This window comes from Tenrec ecaudatus, chromosome 10 (genome assembly GCF_050624435.1).
Source record: "Tenrec ecaudatus isolate mTenEca1 chromosome 10, mTenEca1.hap1, whole genome shotgun sequence".
NCBI lineage: Eukaryota > Metazoa > Chordata > Mammalia > Afrosoricida > Tenrecidae > Tenrec > Tenrec ecaudatus.
In genome coordinates, this window is record NC_134539.1 from 25988426 (window position 1) to 26007648 (window position 19223).

The following is a 19223-nucleotide window of genomic DNA, read 5'->3' on the forward strand; positions in this document are numbered from 1 at the left end:
TTTGCGGTAGCACCTGTGTAGTTGAAGATAATAAAACAATGCTGATCAAGTGACTTATGCAGCCTTGCTACAGCGTCTTGCAACGCAAAAAGAGGTTGCTCTGATATTCAGAAACCAAAACTTTCAATAAAAGGGTTCGACTGTTTCCTACGAAACCGGAGTTCTTCATTAGGTTCAGGAAAGCGGGATATCCTGGGGTCAAGGAGCCTGGTGGTGTCGTGGAATGCGCGTTGGGGTGCTAACCACAGGGTCGGCGCTTTGAACCCATCAGAAAGATGAAGTTTTCTCCTTCCAGAAAGATTTACACCTTCTGAAACCTACGGAGGCACCTCAACATAGTTCTAAAGAATCCTTCCAGATGAAGACGTTCTGAAACAAAAGTTACATGCCAAATCTCGCGAGAGCTCCTCGAGCTGGAGGCCAACGATTGGTTGAATCCGGAAGAGGAGCCCGCCCCCGCCTCCCCGTTGCTAGGATACGTGGCAGCTCTCAGTGCTGAGTCCTGAGGGCCCCAGAAGTTTGTGCTCGGAGAGCGGGCCATCGCTAGGGGACGATCCGGTGGGCGCGGCCGGCCGAGAGACTTCGTGGTGGTGGCGGCCTCGGAGAGAAGTTAGGGGCCCGGGAAGCCTAGCGATCGCCCTCCTTCCGCGCCTGCGGAGGTGAGAAATCCCTGGTTCCATCCCTCCCTCCTTCCTTCCCTCCACCTTGGAGAGGCAGATGGCTCCAAACAAAACGGACTCGGAGAGTCTGGGCCTTTAGCTGTAGTCCCCTTGCTCCTCACTAGGTCCTCGAGGTTCCCACCATCTGTTGTCAGGCACGAGATGAGCAGAGTCCCCAGTCAAACCATTCCCGGTGGAGACTCACCAAGCCTCTAGGAAAGACGGCGATCCCAAAGCCCCAGACATTTAACGGGTCTGGTCAAGGCTTGTGCAAGAAGACTTGGCCACGTTCTAGCTTACAGATGTGAGAATGACTGCCCCAGGGAGCATAATGACAATAATGATAGTTATTCTTATGAGGCGGGTGCTTTACATCTGTCTTCTTCCCAAGAGCTCTCCGTGGCAGGGCTCTTAGCCGGACTTCATTTTACAGATAAAGGAATAAGATCCAGGGGGTTAGGGGTGTCCAACGAGGTGCCAAGACTCATAGCAGCGGGTCACTCACAGCTGCAGATAGCAAGTTGACCTTTTTTAACCCCAAAGCCAGGCTGCTTCGCTCACTGTTAGTAGATAGTCCCAGTTAGAAGTACACATTAGTTGGACACTCCCCACACACACCCCCTTCCTCCCCCTGGGACTGGTATATGCTAATTTTTGCTAAAATCGTGTCCCAATTTCAAGGGTTTTAATTTATCATTTCTATATATTGTACATTAAAAAATTCTCAGGAAAGTCAAATCTGCTCATAACAAAAGTTTATTGAATCAGCTTCCATTTGAAATACTTCTCTTACTTTGCCTATAGAGTTCAAAGTGTCAAGAAAATATAATCGGGAATTCATTGAAATGGGAAGATTGTTAGTTTGGTGCAAGCCTATTCCATGTAATAATGGGATATCGAAACAGAAATCTTTAGTAAACAGCTGAAAATTTTAGATATGACCCTCAGCTTAAAGGACAAAACTATAGACATTGATTTCTGCATCATCAGCAAGTAAGGATGTCAGATGGTAGAAAAAAATAGAAGCAATTGACAGATTTATGAAACGATTTAGTGAAACTATTTAATGAAGTCATGTTATAGTGGTTGTACATTGGGCTGTGATCCACACAGTCAGTTCAAAGCCATCATCCCCTCCCTGGGAGAAAGACAGTGCTTTCTACTCTCATAAAGAGTTACAGTCTCAGAAACCCACAGGGGCAGTTCGACCCTGCCCTATGGTGTCACCATGAGTCGGCATTCACTCGATGGCAGTGAGTTTGGCTTTATGTGTAGTGAAGGAGCCCTCATGGCACAATGAGTTAATATGTGAGGCTGCTAACAAACAGCATGGTCAGCAGTTAGAAACTGCTAACTACTCCAAGGGAGAGATGAAACTTTCTATTCCTGTAAAGATGTGCGGTCTTGAAAACGCACCCTGGCAGTTCTGTAAGAGACAGCTCTGTCTTACAGGGTTGCTATGAGCTGACAAGATTCAATGGCAGGAGTTTTGGATTTGGGTTTTGCATAGTAAACTCTCTTATATTTTCTATTCCATTTTGTGTTTAAAGCATATTAGTCCCAACCTGCCAGTTTGTTTTCACAATCACCAATTTAAAATAAGGCTACACCAAATTTATCAACAAAAATTTTAGCTAATGTATACTTATTGAATAAAGGAGGGTCTGATAAATGGGGATGAGTGAATTAAGGAAGTGGTTAAAGAGAGGTATACTTGGAATAAAGATGTTAAAATGGGTAGGAGGAGAGGCAATAAGGTCACAGAGTAGTGAAGATTTTTCAGATGGAAACAATCCCAAATGATTCAAACTCCTGGTCCTGTCTAGGGCATGAAGTAACTGAAATAAGAGTTGAGATGTTTTCTAAAATCAAAGTAGGGAACTAGGAAGATCAAATGGTATGTGCTGGATCTCATACCTTCATTGAAGTTATAGAGCAGTGGTTCTCTACCTTCCTAGGGCCGTGACCCTTTAATACAGTTCATCATGTTATGGTGACCTCCTCAACCATAACATGATTTTTGTTGCTACTTCATCACTAATTTTGTTACTGGTATGGATTGGAAAACCCTGTGAAAGGGTCGTTCGACCCCAAAGGGGTTGCGACCCCACAGGTTGAGAACCGCTGTTATAGAGGATAATGAAAGGTAGAGCCAGAAGTAGGCACAAAAGGCCTAAGTAAGGGGGAAGGGGAGAGCAAGATGTGTCCAGAGCGCATCAGGAAAGATCCAAGGCAACACGGTTGTGTCTATTGGCCTCGGGAGAAGAGTACCTGTTTGCTCAGTTTATTTATTTATTTTGAAGACTTGGAAGAATCGTATTTTGAAAGTGACACTGGACGTCAAAGAGAGTGCCACCTCTCTTGCTTTCAAATTGTGGGTCAGTAAGCTAAAGCCTACCCCGATACCAAAAGTGTTCTCTGAGTCTTCTATGAAGATTGAGTATCTAAGGAATTGACCCATGAAGCAGAGAGCACAGAAAAGATTGACAGAGAAGGAAGATCCTAGATGTGTTAAGGGGGAAGTATGGGAGGAAAGTACAGCAGACAATGATGGCTAAAAGAGCTTGCCTTGAGGTCAAATAATAGTGATAAGAGGAAGGCATGTTGTAATGAATGATCTCTGTTCGAAATGGAAAATCAACGTCAAACAAACAAAATTAGAGCAGGCTTGCGAGAAAAGTCGTGGGGGCAGTTACATGTTTGAAGGAAAGGTCACACCTGTCTTGCTTCAGAGGTCATCATGGTAATATTGAACTATCTATTGTTTCCAAACAGTGGTTATCGTGAAACACAATGGCCAGTAATCATAAACCGCCAATGCCTCGCCCTGTTTCTCGAGGTGGAATTGGGTTGACAGGAAGACCTCTTTCTGGAATACGACCCCCATCAGGAAATGCTCGAGTGGCAACTGGAGTAAGTTTCAGACCAGTGGGACACCTGTGTCTGTATTCTGATACAAGCTGGACATCTTCCCTATACGAAAGAGTGATGCTCTCCTGGTCCTTTGCTCTACTAGTCTATCAATATACATGCCTGTGTCTGTGTGCTGAAACACCTGGACGTGTGAATGTTGAATAATGTCCGAATGCTACTATTGAGGAAAGATGCCTGTACTATCTGATATTAAAACTTATTTTACAGCTCCAGGAATTTAAATAGTAGAATGGATTAGGACCAGGATCAACTGAAATGAACTAATCCCAAACTAAAGTATATGCACGGAGAAAGATAAGGTTTTCTACTGCACACAGGATTGCAGTCTTGAAAACCCACAGAGTCAGTTCTAGCCTGTTCTGTCCGGTTGCTATGAGTCAGAACCAACTCAGTTGCAGTGGTTTGGTTTGGAAGTATGTGGAAGTATATACATTAAGTATATGCATTGGGCTGCCATCCACAAGGATCGTATGGTTAAGGTGGCATTTAAGATTAGCTGGCAAAGAATGGAGTATTCAGTAGTTCATTCAAACATTCTAATTCAACTATTTGGAAAAAAAATCTTCCTTTATACCTATTATCTGAATAAATTCTAGATCTTGATACATTTTAAATGAAACCATAGTGTACCTTCCTTAAATACCCCATCCATCTAAAAACTGTTGTTTAAAAATAAAATAAAAACTGTTGTTTTAATGAGACAGCATTCCTGTAAACCTGTTTCAAAGCTTTAGAAGTTTGGGAAGATGTCCACTTGATTTGATTAAAAAATTATTATCAGCTCTGACTTTGAAATCAGCTTTTCCTATGGCAAAAGAAGTAGCCTTTCTTTGAAGGCATGCTATCTACCAGAAATTTGTCTGCAGCCATCATGATCTCTGAGACAATGTTTACACATGTTTGGCTTGGAGTAAGCCTGGACATTGTGTGAACCGAAGCCCTAGGATTTTACTTACTTTTGTACTCAACTTGTATCTAAAATGTGTAAGAGCCAAAAGGAAATAAAATGCAAACCAGTTGGGTCGATTCAAACCACCAAACTTTGGGTTAATAGCTTGGTGCTAAACTGTTTGTGCCCAATTTAAAATCCCTTCCACATACTTAAAATACGACTCTGCTCTTTGGCTTAAAGGGGAAGAATGCCTAAAGGAGAAAGATAAACAGCAGGGAACAGTTTCTGGCTGTCTTTAACCCACTTTTGCCTGTGCATACGTAATGCACCGACAAGAAGGGAGACTTCTGTTCTCTCCTCAGGTTGTATAAGGTTCCATTGCATTTTACAAACCTGAAATAGAGTTTCACGTAGAGTAATAGTATGAGTCGGAATTCTTGCTGCATTATATAAGCCCTTTAGTACTTACATGGCCAACTTGTGATAAAATCACTGCATTTTTACACAAATAGCAAGCACCGTCTATGTTTGTCAACCACTTTCTTCTCCCTGGGAGATAGTTTTGTAAGTGCCATTGTGCCAAACTTTTACAATTTGCTTTTAAAAAAAATAGCATATTGTGTTTACAAAATAGCAACAGGAACATTGATAAATTTGTGGAAGCTATGCGTTATTTGTGTAAAATTACAGTGTATCTTTTGTTTCCCTAAATAAGCATTTTCTTATTTGAAAAATAATATATACTCATTATAATAATGCTGGAACAAAGTTGTATACAACAAAATAAAAGTAAGCTCTACTGTTTTTTTTAATCATTTTATTAGGGGCTCATACAACTCTTATCACAATCCATACATATACATACATCAATTGTATAAAGCACATTTGTACATTCATTGCCCTCATCATTCTCAAAACATTTGCTCTCCGCCTAAGTCCCTGGCATCAGGTCCTCATTTTTCCCCTCCCTCCTTGCTCCCCCTCCCTCATGAACCCTTGATAATTTATAAATTATTATTTTGTCATATCTTGCCCTGTCCAATGTTTCCCTTCACCCCCTTTTCTGTTGTCCGTCCCCCAGAGAGGAGGTCACATGTAGATCCTTGTAATTGGTTCCCCCTTTCCAACCCACCCTCCTTCCTATTATCACCACTCACACCACTGGTCCTGAAGGGATCATCCGCCCTGGATTCTCTGTAAACTCTACTGTTAATGTGGAAATTATCCCACTGCCATCCGGGTTCAACCTGACTTAGCATACTGTGTAAAGCTGTAAAGATTCACAGGAGCAGGTAGATAATATCCTGTGAAGATAAGTACTGTTCTTGTATTTTTTTAATAAGGATAGAATCAGAACTACTGGTTTTCAAACTGCTTTTCTATTCATTGCAACTTGTTTAACCCTTTACTGTGGCGGTCAGTTAGTTTCTTTCCTGTTTATGGTACAATGTTGAGATTTAGATTTATTGTTTATGTTTAAGATTTTGAAATATAAAGGAATGTATTACTTAATATGCATAGAATTTAAAGCGGTAAGGAATTTTATTATTTGAGATGATAGAAATTCAAAGTACAAGGAGCACTTAATAAATTGTTAAATTTTAGTTTCACTTTTAAAATTCTTAAGTTAAATTTACAGTTTTTTATTTTTCATGGTGGAGGTAGAGTGTTGTTGCTATTTACTCAGAGAGAACTCTTCTTTGTCATTTAGATGCCTCCTGGAACAGCCAGGCCAGGCTCTCGAGGTGGTCCTGGGGGTACAGGAGGAGTTCTATCTTCTCAAATTAAAGTTGCAGACCGCCCTGTAACCCAGCAAGGTTTGAGTGGAATGAAAACCGGAATGAAAGGTATCTAGTTTAAGAAAACGGATATGTTGGCTTTGAGGGATTAACGGAATCAGAATTAGCGTGTGAAATTCTTATTCCTTGAGTCACAAAATTAGGAGGGTATGAATGACTGTGAAAATTCCCTATGAGGAATTCACAGTGTTGATCTGCACCCTCCTGTGTGATAGCAAGTAGTCATATATGCTACTTGAATGTAAATGAATGAACATGAAATACAACCAGTATTCCATTCCCTACTGGCAATAGCCGCATGTCAAAGTGCTCCCGTGGCTCAAGTGCTCAAGTTCACCTGGGCTCTTTCATTAGGCAGCGCTGCTATGGAGTATTTCCATCACTGCAGAAAGTTCTTTTGCCAGGATAGGCCAAATTCAGACTCCTTTGTGCCCAGTTGAGGTGACTTGGCTCAGTTGCTAACCAAAGGGTTTGCTGTTTGAACTCACCAACTACTTCATGTGGAGATAATGTGGCAGGCAGTCTGCTTCAGAAAGCTTTACATCTTGGGAAGCTCTCTGGGGCACTTCTACTCTGTCTTAAAGGGTGGTTATAAGCTGTAATTGACTTGGTGGAAGAGGGTTTAAGGTTCTTTTGAATACCTGTATCCTTTATGTTTCTGCTGTTTCCTAGACACACTAATTTACTTTTAAAAAAATCCTTTTATTAGGGGCTCATACAACTCTTATCACAATTCATTCATACATCAATTGTGTAAAACACCTTTGTACATTCATTGCCCTCATCATTCTCTAAACATTTGCTCTCCACCTAAGCCCCTGGCATCAGCTCCTCATTTTTACCCCTCCCTCATGAACCCTTGATAATTTATAAATTATTATTTTGTTATATCTTGCCCTGTCCAACATCTCCCTTCACCCACTTTTCTGTTGTCTATACCCCAGGAAGGAGGTTATATATAGATCCTTGTAATCAGTTCTCCCTTTCCAACCCCACCTCCCTCCACCATCCAGTGTGGCCACTCACACCAGTGGTCCTGAAGGGATCATCCACCTTGGATCCCCTGTGTTTCCAGTTCCTCTCTGTACCAGTGTACATCCTCTGGTCTAGCCATATTTGTAAGGTAGAATTATGATCATGATAGTGGGGAAGGAGGAAGCATTTAGGAACTAGAGGAAAATTGTATGTTTCATCGTTGCCACATCACACCCTGACTGGCTCCTCTCCTCCCCGAGACCCTTTCCTAAGGGGATGTTCAGTGGCCTACAATGGGCATTTGGGTCTCTACTCCGCACTCCCCACCTCATTCACTATGATATGATTTTTTTGTTCTGATGATGTCTGATACCTGATCCCTTCAACACCTCATGATTGCACGGGCTGGTGTGGTTCTTCCATTTGGGCTTTATTGCTTCTGAGCTACATGGCCGCTTGTTTACCTTACTTTTCCATTTCAGTGTTTCTCTTTTATTGCTTTAAAACAAAGCTATTCATGAGGACTGCATTGAGAGTTGTAAAGTGTAATTCTTCTTGTACTTTTGGATATGCTGTTTGAGTGGCATTTTCAAATAAAGTAATACACTTAACATTTTTTGCATGTTTCTTTTTAGGTCCTCAGAGACAAATATTAGACAAATCTTATTATCTTGGACTTCTTAGGTATGTTAAATACACATATATTCTTTAGGATTGATCATGAATATTTATCTTCAGTACTTGTTAAGATAATTAGGTATCTGTTGATTTCTAAGGATTATTTTGCATTCTAACATAATTTGTGTGCATTCTGAAATAAATGTGATAATAAAATTCAGTTGGAATTCATCACTTTATATATTTGCACATATGTGAAATATGTATTTTAGCTTCACGTGTTTCATTCTAATGTTAATAATCTTTTATGATTTTTCTCATGAATAAACACTGGTTATATCTAATAAGAAAGAAATCTATGTACTTACCTCTGATATATTAATTAGTATAGAGTTTTATATAAAAATATAGTTGTCCTATTACTGTGAATGTGGCCTCATTTTAATGAATTTGTAAGTGTTGGCAGGTATCGCTAGGTATTGTGGTTCTAAACTGAGAGGTTTTGCTCATGCTCTCCATCCCTTCTTTTCTGAAGATGCTCTACTGTTCTAGCTCCATTTTGTCATTTCACGGTATTTTCTTCTTGGTTCATCATTCATGTCTTCTTTCCATTTCCTTTAAGCCAGCCTTCTATCGGGACCTGGAAGCCTTGTTTTCTGTTTCACTTCTTGATTCATTCATATCATGCTTCTCTCGATCCTTTTGATCCTCAAGTTCGCAGAAGGCAATAGAAAGAAGTAGAGGGCTCTCCCTTCAGCTTGCGCAACGCTCCGATGTGGCAGGCTGTTTCTGTAAAGATTTACAGGGCTTGGAAACATTGTGTTACTTCTGTTAAGTGCTGTCACGTTACTTCTGAATTACAGCAACTTTTTATACAATGAAACAATAAACCCCTCAGTCCTGGGCCATCCTCAAAATTGTTGTTACATATCTATCCATTGTTGCAGCCATTGCGTCAGTTCATCTCACTGAGGGTGTTCGCTCTCTCCAACCCTCTGCTTTTCTAAGCTTGATATCCTTTACTGGGGACTAACCTCTCCTGATAACTTGTCCAATAGGTCTGCTTCTAAGTAGCATTCTGGCTATACTTCCTCCAAGACAGGCTTGCTTGTTCTTATGGCACTTTGTGGTTCATTGAATATGCTTCACCAATATCTTAACTCAAATGCATCCATTCTCTGTGGTCTTTCTTACGCATTACCCACCTTTCACAAGCATATTTGGCAGTTGAGAACCCCAGTGACTTCAGTTCTTGTGTTACTCTGGGTTGACTAGAAAAACAAACCCAGAGACACTCATATGTGTGTGAGAGAGCTTTATATCAAAGAGTAATTGTATATTGGGAAAAGATCCCAGACCAGTCCACATCAAGTCCAATATTAGCCCCAAATCCAACACTAGTCCAAAAACCCTTCTTCAGATTCATACAGTCACATATAGTGATGCAAAATACAGGAAGATCACCAGCTGGTAGATCCAGTGGTGGTGGGTGCATCTCCTGGTGTTTGGTAGGTCTCAGGCAGCTCTCCAAGTGGCTTGTCAATAGGAAGACGATGGCAGAGAGAGAGAGAGAGAGAGAGAGAGAGAGAGAGAGAGAGAGAGAGAGAGAGAGAGAGAGAGAGAGAGAGAGAGAGAGAGAGAGAGAGTTCCCAGAATCCTTAGGAGAAGAGCATGCCCACAAGAAGGCATCATCAGGCTGTGACCTGATTGACAGGCTAGATTCCATCTCTTCACTCTTAATACCCTCAAGTTGACACGAGATTATGTAACTTCCAGTCCTCAAAGTGCCATCTCTGCTCCTCAGCACTTTTTAGAGGCCTTGTGCAGCAGATCGGCCTAATACAATAAGTGACTTGATATCGTGACTGCTGCTTCAGAAGGGACGGTTCTCTTCTGCCTTCTCGGGTTTAGTGGCATCAGTGGGCAGCATCTTGAGATGAGGCTGTCTTTTTGGTGGAAAGAAGGAAAGGCGGTCAGGTTTTTCCTTTGCTGACCACTGCTCGCCTTTCTTATTTTGTGTAATTGACTCGTACGTAGTGGTTCTCAACTAGAGATGATTTTGCCCACCCGGGAACCTTTGGTGATTTCTGGAAACATTTTTTTATTGTCATCATGGGTACTGGAGAGAGACTTTTATACACAGATCAAGGGTGCTGCTGAATATCGGGCAGTGTGTAGTATATCCCCGTCACAATAACTAGGACTGAAAATAGAACTGCTGTCACTACCTCAAGCATAGCAGCATCTGTGAGGGCGACAATTCAGCATGTGCTTCTGAGGATGAATTGCACCAGTCTCACCAGGCTTTCACTCTGGTCCTGTCCCATCTCTCTTCGTCATTAATCTGCGGCAATATCTAATGGCAGTGCAGCAGAATAGGATGAGAATCACCTTTGTCTCAATGAAGAAGCCACCGATGATTTTTTCTAGTGAATTTTCATAAAACCACTTAAATTATTATTATTTATGTCTGAACGTGTAAGCTTTCTTTAGCTAAAAATAATTTTTTGTATTGAAAGTATTGTTTACTTTCTTATTTCTTTTCATTTAGAAGTAAAATAAGTGAACTCACAACAGAAATCAATAAACTTCAGAAAGAAATAGAAATGTACAATCAAGAGAATTCAGTTTATTTGTCATATGAAAAGAGGTGAGAGATTTTTCCCATTAAAATTTGAAAAATATATTTTATTAAGCATATTATTTGATAGGCTGTGTTCCGGGAAGTTATCTATAACTATCTGCTTGTTCACGTATTTCTGAATATATATATTTTATGCTTTCAGGGCTGAAACTTTAGCGGTCGAAATCAAAGAGTTTCAAGGACAGCTAGCAGATTACAACATGGTATTGGCTTTTTCTGAGAAAATTTTCTTTGAATATTTTCATATATATTATTTTCAATACCAAATAACTAATGAGTACATGCTTATTGTGAAACAAACCATAAAATGTACCAAGTAATTTGTTTTTAGTAGATAACCTGTTCACATTCTGGCTCCACAGCTAAATTTTATTTGTACTATATGGAAAATCTGCTTCCTAGAGCAATTTTGAAAATTAAGTTAGTTCATGAAGATAACCTGGGAAACTAGTGTCTGACACAAGTTAAATACTCTGAAATGTTCACTATTGTTAGCATTGCTTAACTTTTGAAGTAGGTTTATTAGTGTTCTGTCTGATTTTATACTGTTAGCTTTTGTCTATTTTTAAAATGCCAAGAAAATCTTTTTATGTTTTCATTGGTATAAATTTATAAATCTGCTAACACCTGCTTTCCCTGGAAAAGAGACAGATCAGCCCCAAGCGTTTGCCTCCTCCAACTCCTTTATGGGCCCAATGGCTAACTGAGGAGCCAGGACAGGAGCTGGGGTTTGTCTCCTTGCAGAGAGATCTAGAGCCTTGGGGACCATATGGGGAAGGTTCATTCTTCCCTAGAGAGTCAACCTCAGGGCAGTTTTTGTTTGTTTGTTTTTTATTTGTTTTTTGGCTTAGTTTTGTTTTTGGTAGCTTAAAGATTAAGTGCTTGGCTGTTTACCAAAAAGTTACTAATGCAAACACGCTGGTAGCTCCAGAGGAGAACCGACCTGGGGATCCATCCGCTCCCATCAGCATTCCAGTGTTACAACCTAGGCTCCCACGGAGCAGTCCCACTCTGTGGGTAGGCTCTCTCAGTCAGAACCCTCTGACTGCTCAACGGCACACAAGCAACCACCAGCCTTTCTTTACAGCGCAGAGCAGACAGCGCTCCTTTACGGACAAGAAGTGCATTACGACTCGCCTCTCCACCCCAAATGTAGTTGTTTATGGACGGCAAGTGCATAGTCATTGCTACTAGGGCAGTGTTTGTTTCATCCTAGAACAAAAAATACATAGAACTATTCGTGCGTAACATACCAGACTAGACCATTATTAGTAAGATTGCATATATGTTTAAATTATAGAGAAAATTTATAAAGAATAACAACAGTTTCATCTATATTTTTTTAAGTTGGTGGATAAACTTAATACCAATACTGAGATGGAAGAAGTAATGAATGATTACAACATGGTAAGAGAATTTATAAATATAAACAGTAGCTATATATATAGCTATATATAGTCTTCAACACCAGTCATTTATATCTAGCACTAGTTTGATAAAACCATACGAGTCTTAGACATGGTATTCCTCTGATCCGAACTACCACTAGTAATTGATTTTCTTTAGTTTCCACTTAAAGCCCCTTTTTGTTAGTGGCTTCTCCCCGGGGGCTGGTTTTGTGTCCCTCCACCATCTGTGGTTGAACTGGCCTCCTGCCCGGCTGTAGTCAAGCAGTGCTGTCGACATGTCCCTGAATGTACATTTGTTGACGATATTTGCACAGATGGAGCTGAGTTCTCTAGTTTTCATAAAAGAAAAGTAACATGCTATATATAATACTAATTTGGGGTTGATAATGAAGATTTATATTCCTCAGCTTAGATTATTTGGTATAAAGGAATAAAAGATGTTATAGCTAACTTAATTTTATTATAAATCTTTGAAAGAACTATGTCTATAAAAGAAAAAAATAATGTAACTCATGTAGTTTATTTATTTACATGATCAGAGTCAATTTTATGACATAGTATTTATAAAATGACTCTGAAGTTTTGGATCTAAAAAGCTTATTTAAGTAATTAAATTATTTTTAGCTTCAGACCACAGGAGGATTCATTAATTTTAAAAATGCCATTTTAAGTGCCAGATGAAAAGTCAAAACTCTTTTTTGTGTATTGTTAGTAATTAGGGACAGACCAAAATTTTAGGCTAGATAGCAAAGGTTGAATCAATTAGGAATACGCTGGTAAAATCCTGAATAGTTTGAGAAAAGATTTGTGTTGGGTCTAAATTAAAAGATAATTAATAATCAAATATTTATTGAACACCCAACACATTCTTGAAATGGTGCTTGCATAAATTACTATTATATATAGTGGATAGTGGATTATAGTGTATTATTTAAAAGATCACTAAAAAACAATTAATATTTTTGGAGTGAAATTATAACATGTGGAAAATACATTTTATTGGGTGTTAAAGATGTCTCGTGTGTTCATAATGTCTGCATTTTCTAAAAGAAACTGCATATGTCAGTAGGATTAGTGTAATAACCTCCCAGTTGGTTCATAACTAGAATAACCTTTAATGAGTGTTTTTGGTTTAATGTTTTATCTTTTTTTAATCATTAACTTATGTGGTTAACTGTCTATTCAGCTTAAAGCTCAAAATGACCGGGAAACACAAAGTATGGATATCATATTTACTGAAAGACAAGCGTAAGTACAATCTATTACGAAATCAAACACATCCTTAAGTGTTTGTTATATAGATTAACTTCTGAACTACTTACTCACTTACCTATTTTCTTAACTATGTTGTCTTTTTTAAATCGGTAAGTTGGACTGTTGAACACATATTTTATTGTTTACATCTCTATTATCTTTATTGGTCTTTAAGTACCTAAAAGAATACAACTTTAGAGAATATATGAGTAGGATTTCTGCTTTTGGAGCCTAATTGTTAAGGCGGATAAGAATACTTGTTTCGGGGGGAGTGAGGAGGGAGGGGGAACATGAGCAGCGGATATTAAGGGCTCAAGTGGAAGGCAGATGTTTTGAGAATGATGATGGCAACAAATGTACATATGTTCTTGACACAATGGATGTATGTATGGATTGTGATAAGAATTGTATGAGCCCCCAATAAAATGATTTTAAAAAAGCAATCTTAAAAAAAATTGAACACAAATCACACTGTGCTTTTCATATTGCTATATTTTATAGGGCTATGCTCAATATTTGTGGAATGAATAAATATTAGAAATACATATAGAAAAAAAGAATACTTGTTTCTCTACCACTTGATATTTACCCTGGGCATTTTCATGAAATGTAATTGTTAGATTTCAGTCCACATCTAAAAATAATTACATTATTAGTTGATGATGTGTTTATATCATCACATTCACACTGGTACTTAATAGTTAGATTGTAATGAATTAAGATATTTTAGTCTGAATCTAAAAGAAGATTACATTATTACTCAGTGGTCAAGTTACATCATCTCACGTGTACTTACATTTAACAGTTACGTTAGAATCTAAGTCATAGATGTAAATGTTATGTGCATCATTATATATAACCCAACTAAGAGGAGCTCTGGTGGGGTCGTGATTACTTGTTGGGCTATGATCCGCACGGCTGGCAGGTTGAAGCACCAGCGGTTGGTTCGGAGGAAGAAGTAAGGGCGCAGTCTCAGAAACCCACCAGGTCCCTGTGAGTCAGCCTGGACTGGAGGACAGTGAGTGAGCGTGAGTGACCAAAGACCACCACCTAACCAACTGTGGTAATAAAAGAAACTTTGCGGTGACAGTGAGGCCTAAAAATTAGATTGATGCAAGTAGCACAGTCATTGTTCAGCAGCTCATTGACTTTCATGAAAATCAAGCAATGCAAGCAAACATAAATGATGAGCTAGTGTACAAACGCACACTCAGACATGCCACCCTTTTTGGTCCAAACATTTCTGAGCAAGAGGAATAATTTACCAAAAGTAACTTAATTTTATAATATTAAATATACTGTCATGTTCCTTTACATATTAAATAAATATTTGAAGGTGCTGATATACAGTGCTACAAAAGTTAAATGATAAATGTTATAATTCATCTGTGGATTAAAAATGAAATCTTTTCCCCATCTATCACTTGATGGTATTAAACAGTCGTCTTAAAAACTGAAAATATGGGAAGTCTCTTTCCTATTACAAAGAAAATCTATTCATGCTGATTAAACTCTTATTTAACAACTTTTCTTTTGTTGTCTTTGTTCTGGTTTTAAACCATTTAACATGGTGGTTCTCAACCTTCCTAATGCTGCGACCCTTTAATACGATTCCTCATGTTGTGGTGACCTCCAACCATAAAATTATTTTCATTGTTACTTCATAACTGTAATTTTGCTATCTGATACACAGGATGTTTTTTCATTGTTACAAAATGAACATAATTAAGCATAGTGATTAATCACAAAAACAATATGTAATTATATTGTGAAATATTTATTTCTAATTATAAATAAATGAAATTTTGTCTGGAAGCATGGTGTAGCATGGGTAACAGTCTTAATATAACAACAGTAAACTGCATTGCTACAGTATGTGTAAAAAGCCAACGTCAGTGCGAAGGTTGAGATAGCTTCTTTTTCACCAGATCAAAATATCTGCATGTGGGTGGACCCTCCTGGAGATGGATAGAGGAGTGGTGTCCAGTTCATAAGACCATCGGAAATAAGTGTTTTCTAATGGTCTAAGGTGACCCCTGTGAAAGGGTTGTTCGACTCCCAAAGGAGGTCAGGACTCACGGGTTGAGAATCGCTGATTTAGCAGATATTTTGTCCTTATGGGTTAGATTTGACATAATGTCAGTGAGTTTGGTTTTACATACAACATAATTCCACCAGGGTAGGAAGCCTGGTAGGGCTTGATCAAGGGCAATGTAACTGAGAGGAATTACAGAAACCCAAATGAAGGCTGCACATGATAGTGGGACAAGAGAAAAGTAAGAGGAAATAGAGGAAAGAACTAGGAGGCAAAGGACATTTAAAGAGGTCTAAAAACAGGCATGTACATATATGAATGTATATATGATGATGGGGAAATAGAGCTATGTGCATATATTTATAGGTCTAGTATTAAGGAAGCAGATGGACATTGGGCCTCTATTCAAGTACTCCCTTAATGCATAAACACTTTGTTTTATTAAACTGGCATTCTGAGATGCTCACCTTTCCGACACAATTGCTGAAGACAGTTTGCATAAGCAAATGTGGTGAAGAAAGCTGATTGTGTCCAGCTATCAAAAGATACAGCTTCTGGGGTTTTAAATGCTTGAAGATACACAAGCGGCCATCTAGCTGAGAAGCAACAAAGCCCACATAAAAGAAGCACACCAGCCTGTGTGAACATGAGGTGTCGATAGGATCAGGTATCAGGCATCCAAGAACAAAACATCATATCACTGTGAATGAGAGGTAGTACGGAGTGGAGACCCAAAGCTCATCTGTAGGCAACTGGACACCCCTTTTCAGAGGGGTTGTGGAGAGGAGATGTGCCAGTTAGGGTGCAGTGTAGCACCGATGAAACATAAAACTTTCCTCTAAAGCTTCCAAACCCCCCACTATCAGGATCCAAATTCTACCTTACAAATCTGGCTAGACCAGAGGATGTACACTAGTGCAGATAAGAGCTAGAAACACAAGGAATCCAGGACAGATAAACCCCTCAGGACCAATAATGAGAGTAGCCATATCAGGAGGGTGAGCGGAAGGTAGGAGAGAAAGGGGGAACCGATCACAAGGATCTACATATAACCCCCTCCCTGGGGGATGGACAACAGAAAAATAGGTGAAGGGAGACATCAGGCAGTGTAAAACCTGAAAAAGTAATAAAAATTTATAAATTATTAAGGGTTTGGGAGGGAGGGTGAGTAGGGAGGGGAGGGGGAAAATGAGCTGATACCAAGGGCTCAAGTAGAAAGCAAATGTTTTGAGAATGTTGATGGCAACAAATGTACAAATGTGCTTGACACAATGGATGGATGTATGGATTGTGATGAGTTGTACAAGCCCCCAATAAAATGATTTAAAAAGAAAAGATAGCTCCACCAGGTACTCAAGATATGAAAAATACCTAAGTCATAATCCCTCGAAGACTGTGGGGACTTTGGAACTTTTTTTTTAATTAAAAAATTTTAATCATTTTATTGGGGGCTCATACAACTCATCACAACCAATCCATCCATCCATTGTGTCAAGCACATTTGTACATTTGTTGCCATCATCATTCTCAAAACATTTACTTTCTACTTGGTATCAGCTCCTCATTTTCCCCCTCCCTCCCTGCTCCCCTCTCTTTGATGAACCCTTGATAATTTATAAATTATTATTATTTTGTCATATGTTCCACTGTCCAACGCCTCCCTTCACCCACTTTTCTGTTGTCCGTCCCCTGACTTTGGAACATTTAAAGCGCCATTTACATCATGTTAGATAATTTCCAGGCCAGAGTATAAATAGAATAGGTATATGTTTTACAGATTATTCATCCAAAAAGATAATTCCTATGTTGTAAAATGTTAGACTGTCATAGATATTTATGTTTACTAGTTCCTTTGATGAAAGACCATTTCTTAAAATATGGTAACTTGTCTTGAAAATGTCACCAAGTATTTCAGTGCTTAATCTATATAGATTTTCATTGAAACCTTGTAAGTAAAATAGGTTTTTCTGGCTTTTCCAAGTAGAAATTTGAACAGAGGTTATTTTTAGGATACTTATTTTTACATGCAGTAGGAGGAAAGACTTAGTTCCTGTGTTTACCAGATGATTAACGTCTTAATAGAACCAGGATCCACCTTGACTCTAAACAGTCATAGGGAGCAGGAAGAGCAGGCATATAATAGGTATGCTTTCATCCTCTTTTAGTACCACCATTCTACGTATAATGTGGAGCATCTATTCATAACAAGCTGGTTACACTCAATATAGCCTGGGATATTACTATAATAATGCTAAGAAGCCTGACTTTAATTCAGTTTCATGCATCATTTTGAATGAAGTATTCTAATTTTGATGTTTGATTAAAATCTGCTTTTACAACATATATAATAATTTGGTTTTTCTTTGTTTAGTCAGATATTTATTTTGAATACCCATTCTAAGTATAGATTTATAAAAGGCATTGCATGTATGGGTATATTTAGCCTTTACTTATTTATAATTTTATTTCATTTTATTACACTTCTTAATGGGAATACTTGTATGTTCAATCAGGAGATTATATTACAGAAATATAGAGCATTTAGAAAAAGATGTCTTTGTGCTTTTTCAGTTAACTCATTCTTGTAAGATATGTTGATCTGGAACAATAAATTATAATTGGTATTATTTATTAGGAAGTTTTAGACTAATAAAGTTTCAGTGTATGTTCATTGTAGACAACATGTTGCTATAAACAAAAGCAAATATACATCATAAATAAATTAGTCTATTTTTTCATGTCACAGGACATACCATCCTGAGCAATTTTCATTTTCCCTCAGTGGACTTTGAACAGAATTTATTATTTATGTAACTTTAAAAATAACTGTTCTACATATTAAGATAAATTTACATATTTTCATCTCTTCCAAGATAACTAAATACTCGTTTAGAAAACACGTTTATGGAGAAGCGTGAACATACAGGAAAATAAAATGGTATGTTATACTTCACCTTCCTCATCCTCCACCTCTCCGGACCATTAGCTCCGCGCACACCTCTAGTCACGGTTCCCACCCTGTTACGATGCATAACATCTGCGGCATCCAGTTATTTCACCCGTTGACAGTATGATAAATACACTCATTTCCCGTGAGTGGACAGGAAACTACAGAATCTGCAACAGTTTGTTTCGTGTGTGTGTTTTTCTTTAAATCAGTTTATTGGGGGCTTTTACAGCTCTTTTAACAATCCATGCATCTATTATGTCAAGCACATTTGTACACGTTTCCATCATCCTTTTCGAAACATTTTCTTTGTGCTTGAACCCGATATCAGCCCATTTTTTCCCTCTCCCCCAACCCTTTCTCCCTCATGAACCCTTGATAATTCATAAATTATTATTATCATATCTTAAACCAGCTGCTGTTTTCTGTCACCCACATTTCTGTTGTTCCTCCCCCGGGGGAGAAGGGCCTTATACATCCATCATTGTGGTCGGTTTCCCCTTTCTTGCCCCAGCTTCCCTCTACCCTCATGGTATCACTACTCTCATTTTTGTTCCTGAAGGGTTTATCTGCCATGGATTCTGCGCGCCAAAAGCTCTTATCTGTACCACTGTACATGCTCTGGCCTAGCTAAATTTGTGAGGCAGAACTGGGGTCATGATAGTGGGGGGGGAAGAAACATTAAAGAACTCGAGGAATGCTGTGTGTTTTGTCAGTGCTATGCTGCATCCCGGCTGACTCGTCCCTTCCTTATGACCCTTCTGTGAGGGGATGTCCAATTGTTTACCAATGGGCTTTGGGCTCCACTCCACCCCCACGCCCCTTGTTCACATCGATATGATTGTTAATGTATTGTCCTCATTGTTAAATTGGTTAAACTATGATTACAGTCACTATGATTATAAGAACCTGATGAGTATTATACTTTATATCACTCTCGTTATATCTTTAGACCATTGTTGTGCTATAAGCTCTTAGAATGTGTACTTTGAAGAACAGTTATTGTTGTCAAGGAAGTCTGGAAAATTCTTAATACTTTGCCCTTGAAGAATCTGAG

General features: G+C 38.8%; 1 protein-coding gene across 1 annotated transcript in view; it reads left to right on the forward strand.

The window, feature by feature from the left end:
• The first annotated feature begins 476 nt into the window (after positions 1-476).
• IFT74 (intraflagellar transport 74) overlaps positions 477-19223 on the forward strand; it is a 54748-nt gene continuing 36001 nt past the window's right edge. The window contains exons 1-8 of the mRNA XM_075560006.1: positions 477-659; positions 3435-3572; positions 6197-6332; positions 7895-7943; positions 10429-10527; positions 10664-10724; positions 11869-11928; positions 13117-13178. Coding sequence (XP_075416121.1) covers positions 3453-3572; positions 6197-6332; positions 7895-7943; positions 10429-10527; positions 10664-10724; positions 11869-11928; positions 13117-13178 — 587 coding nt within the window. The 5' untranslated portion in view covers positions 477-659; positions 3435-3452. The remainder of the gene's footprint in view (positions 660-3434; positions 3573-6196; positions 6333-7894; positions 7944-10428; positions 10528-10663; positions 10725-11868; positions 11929-13116; positions 13179-19223) is intronic.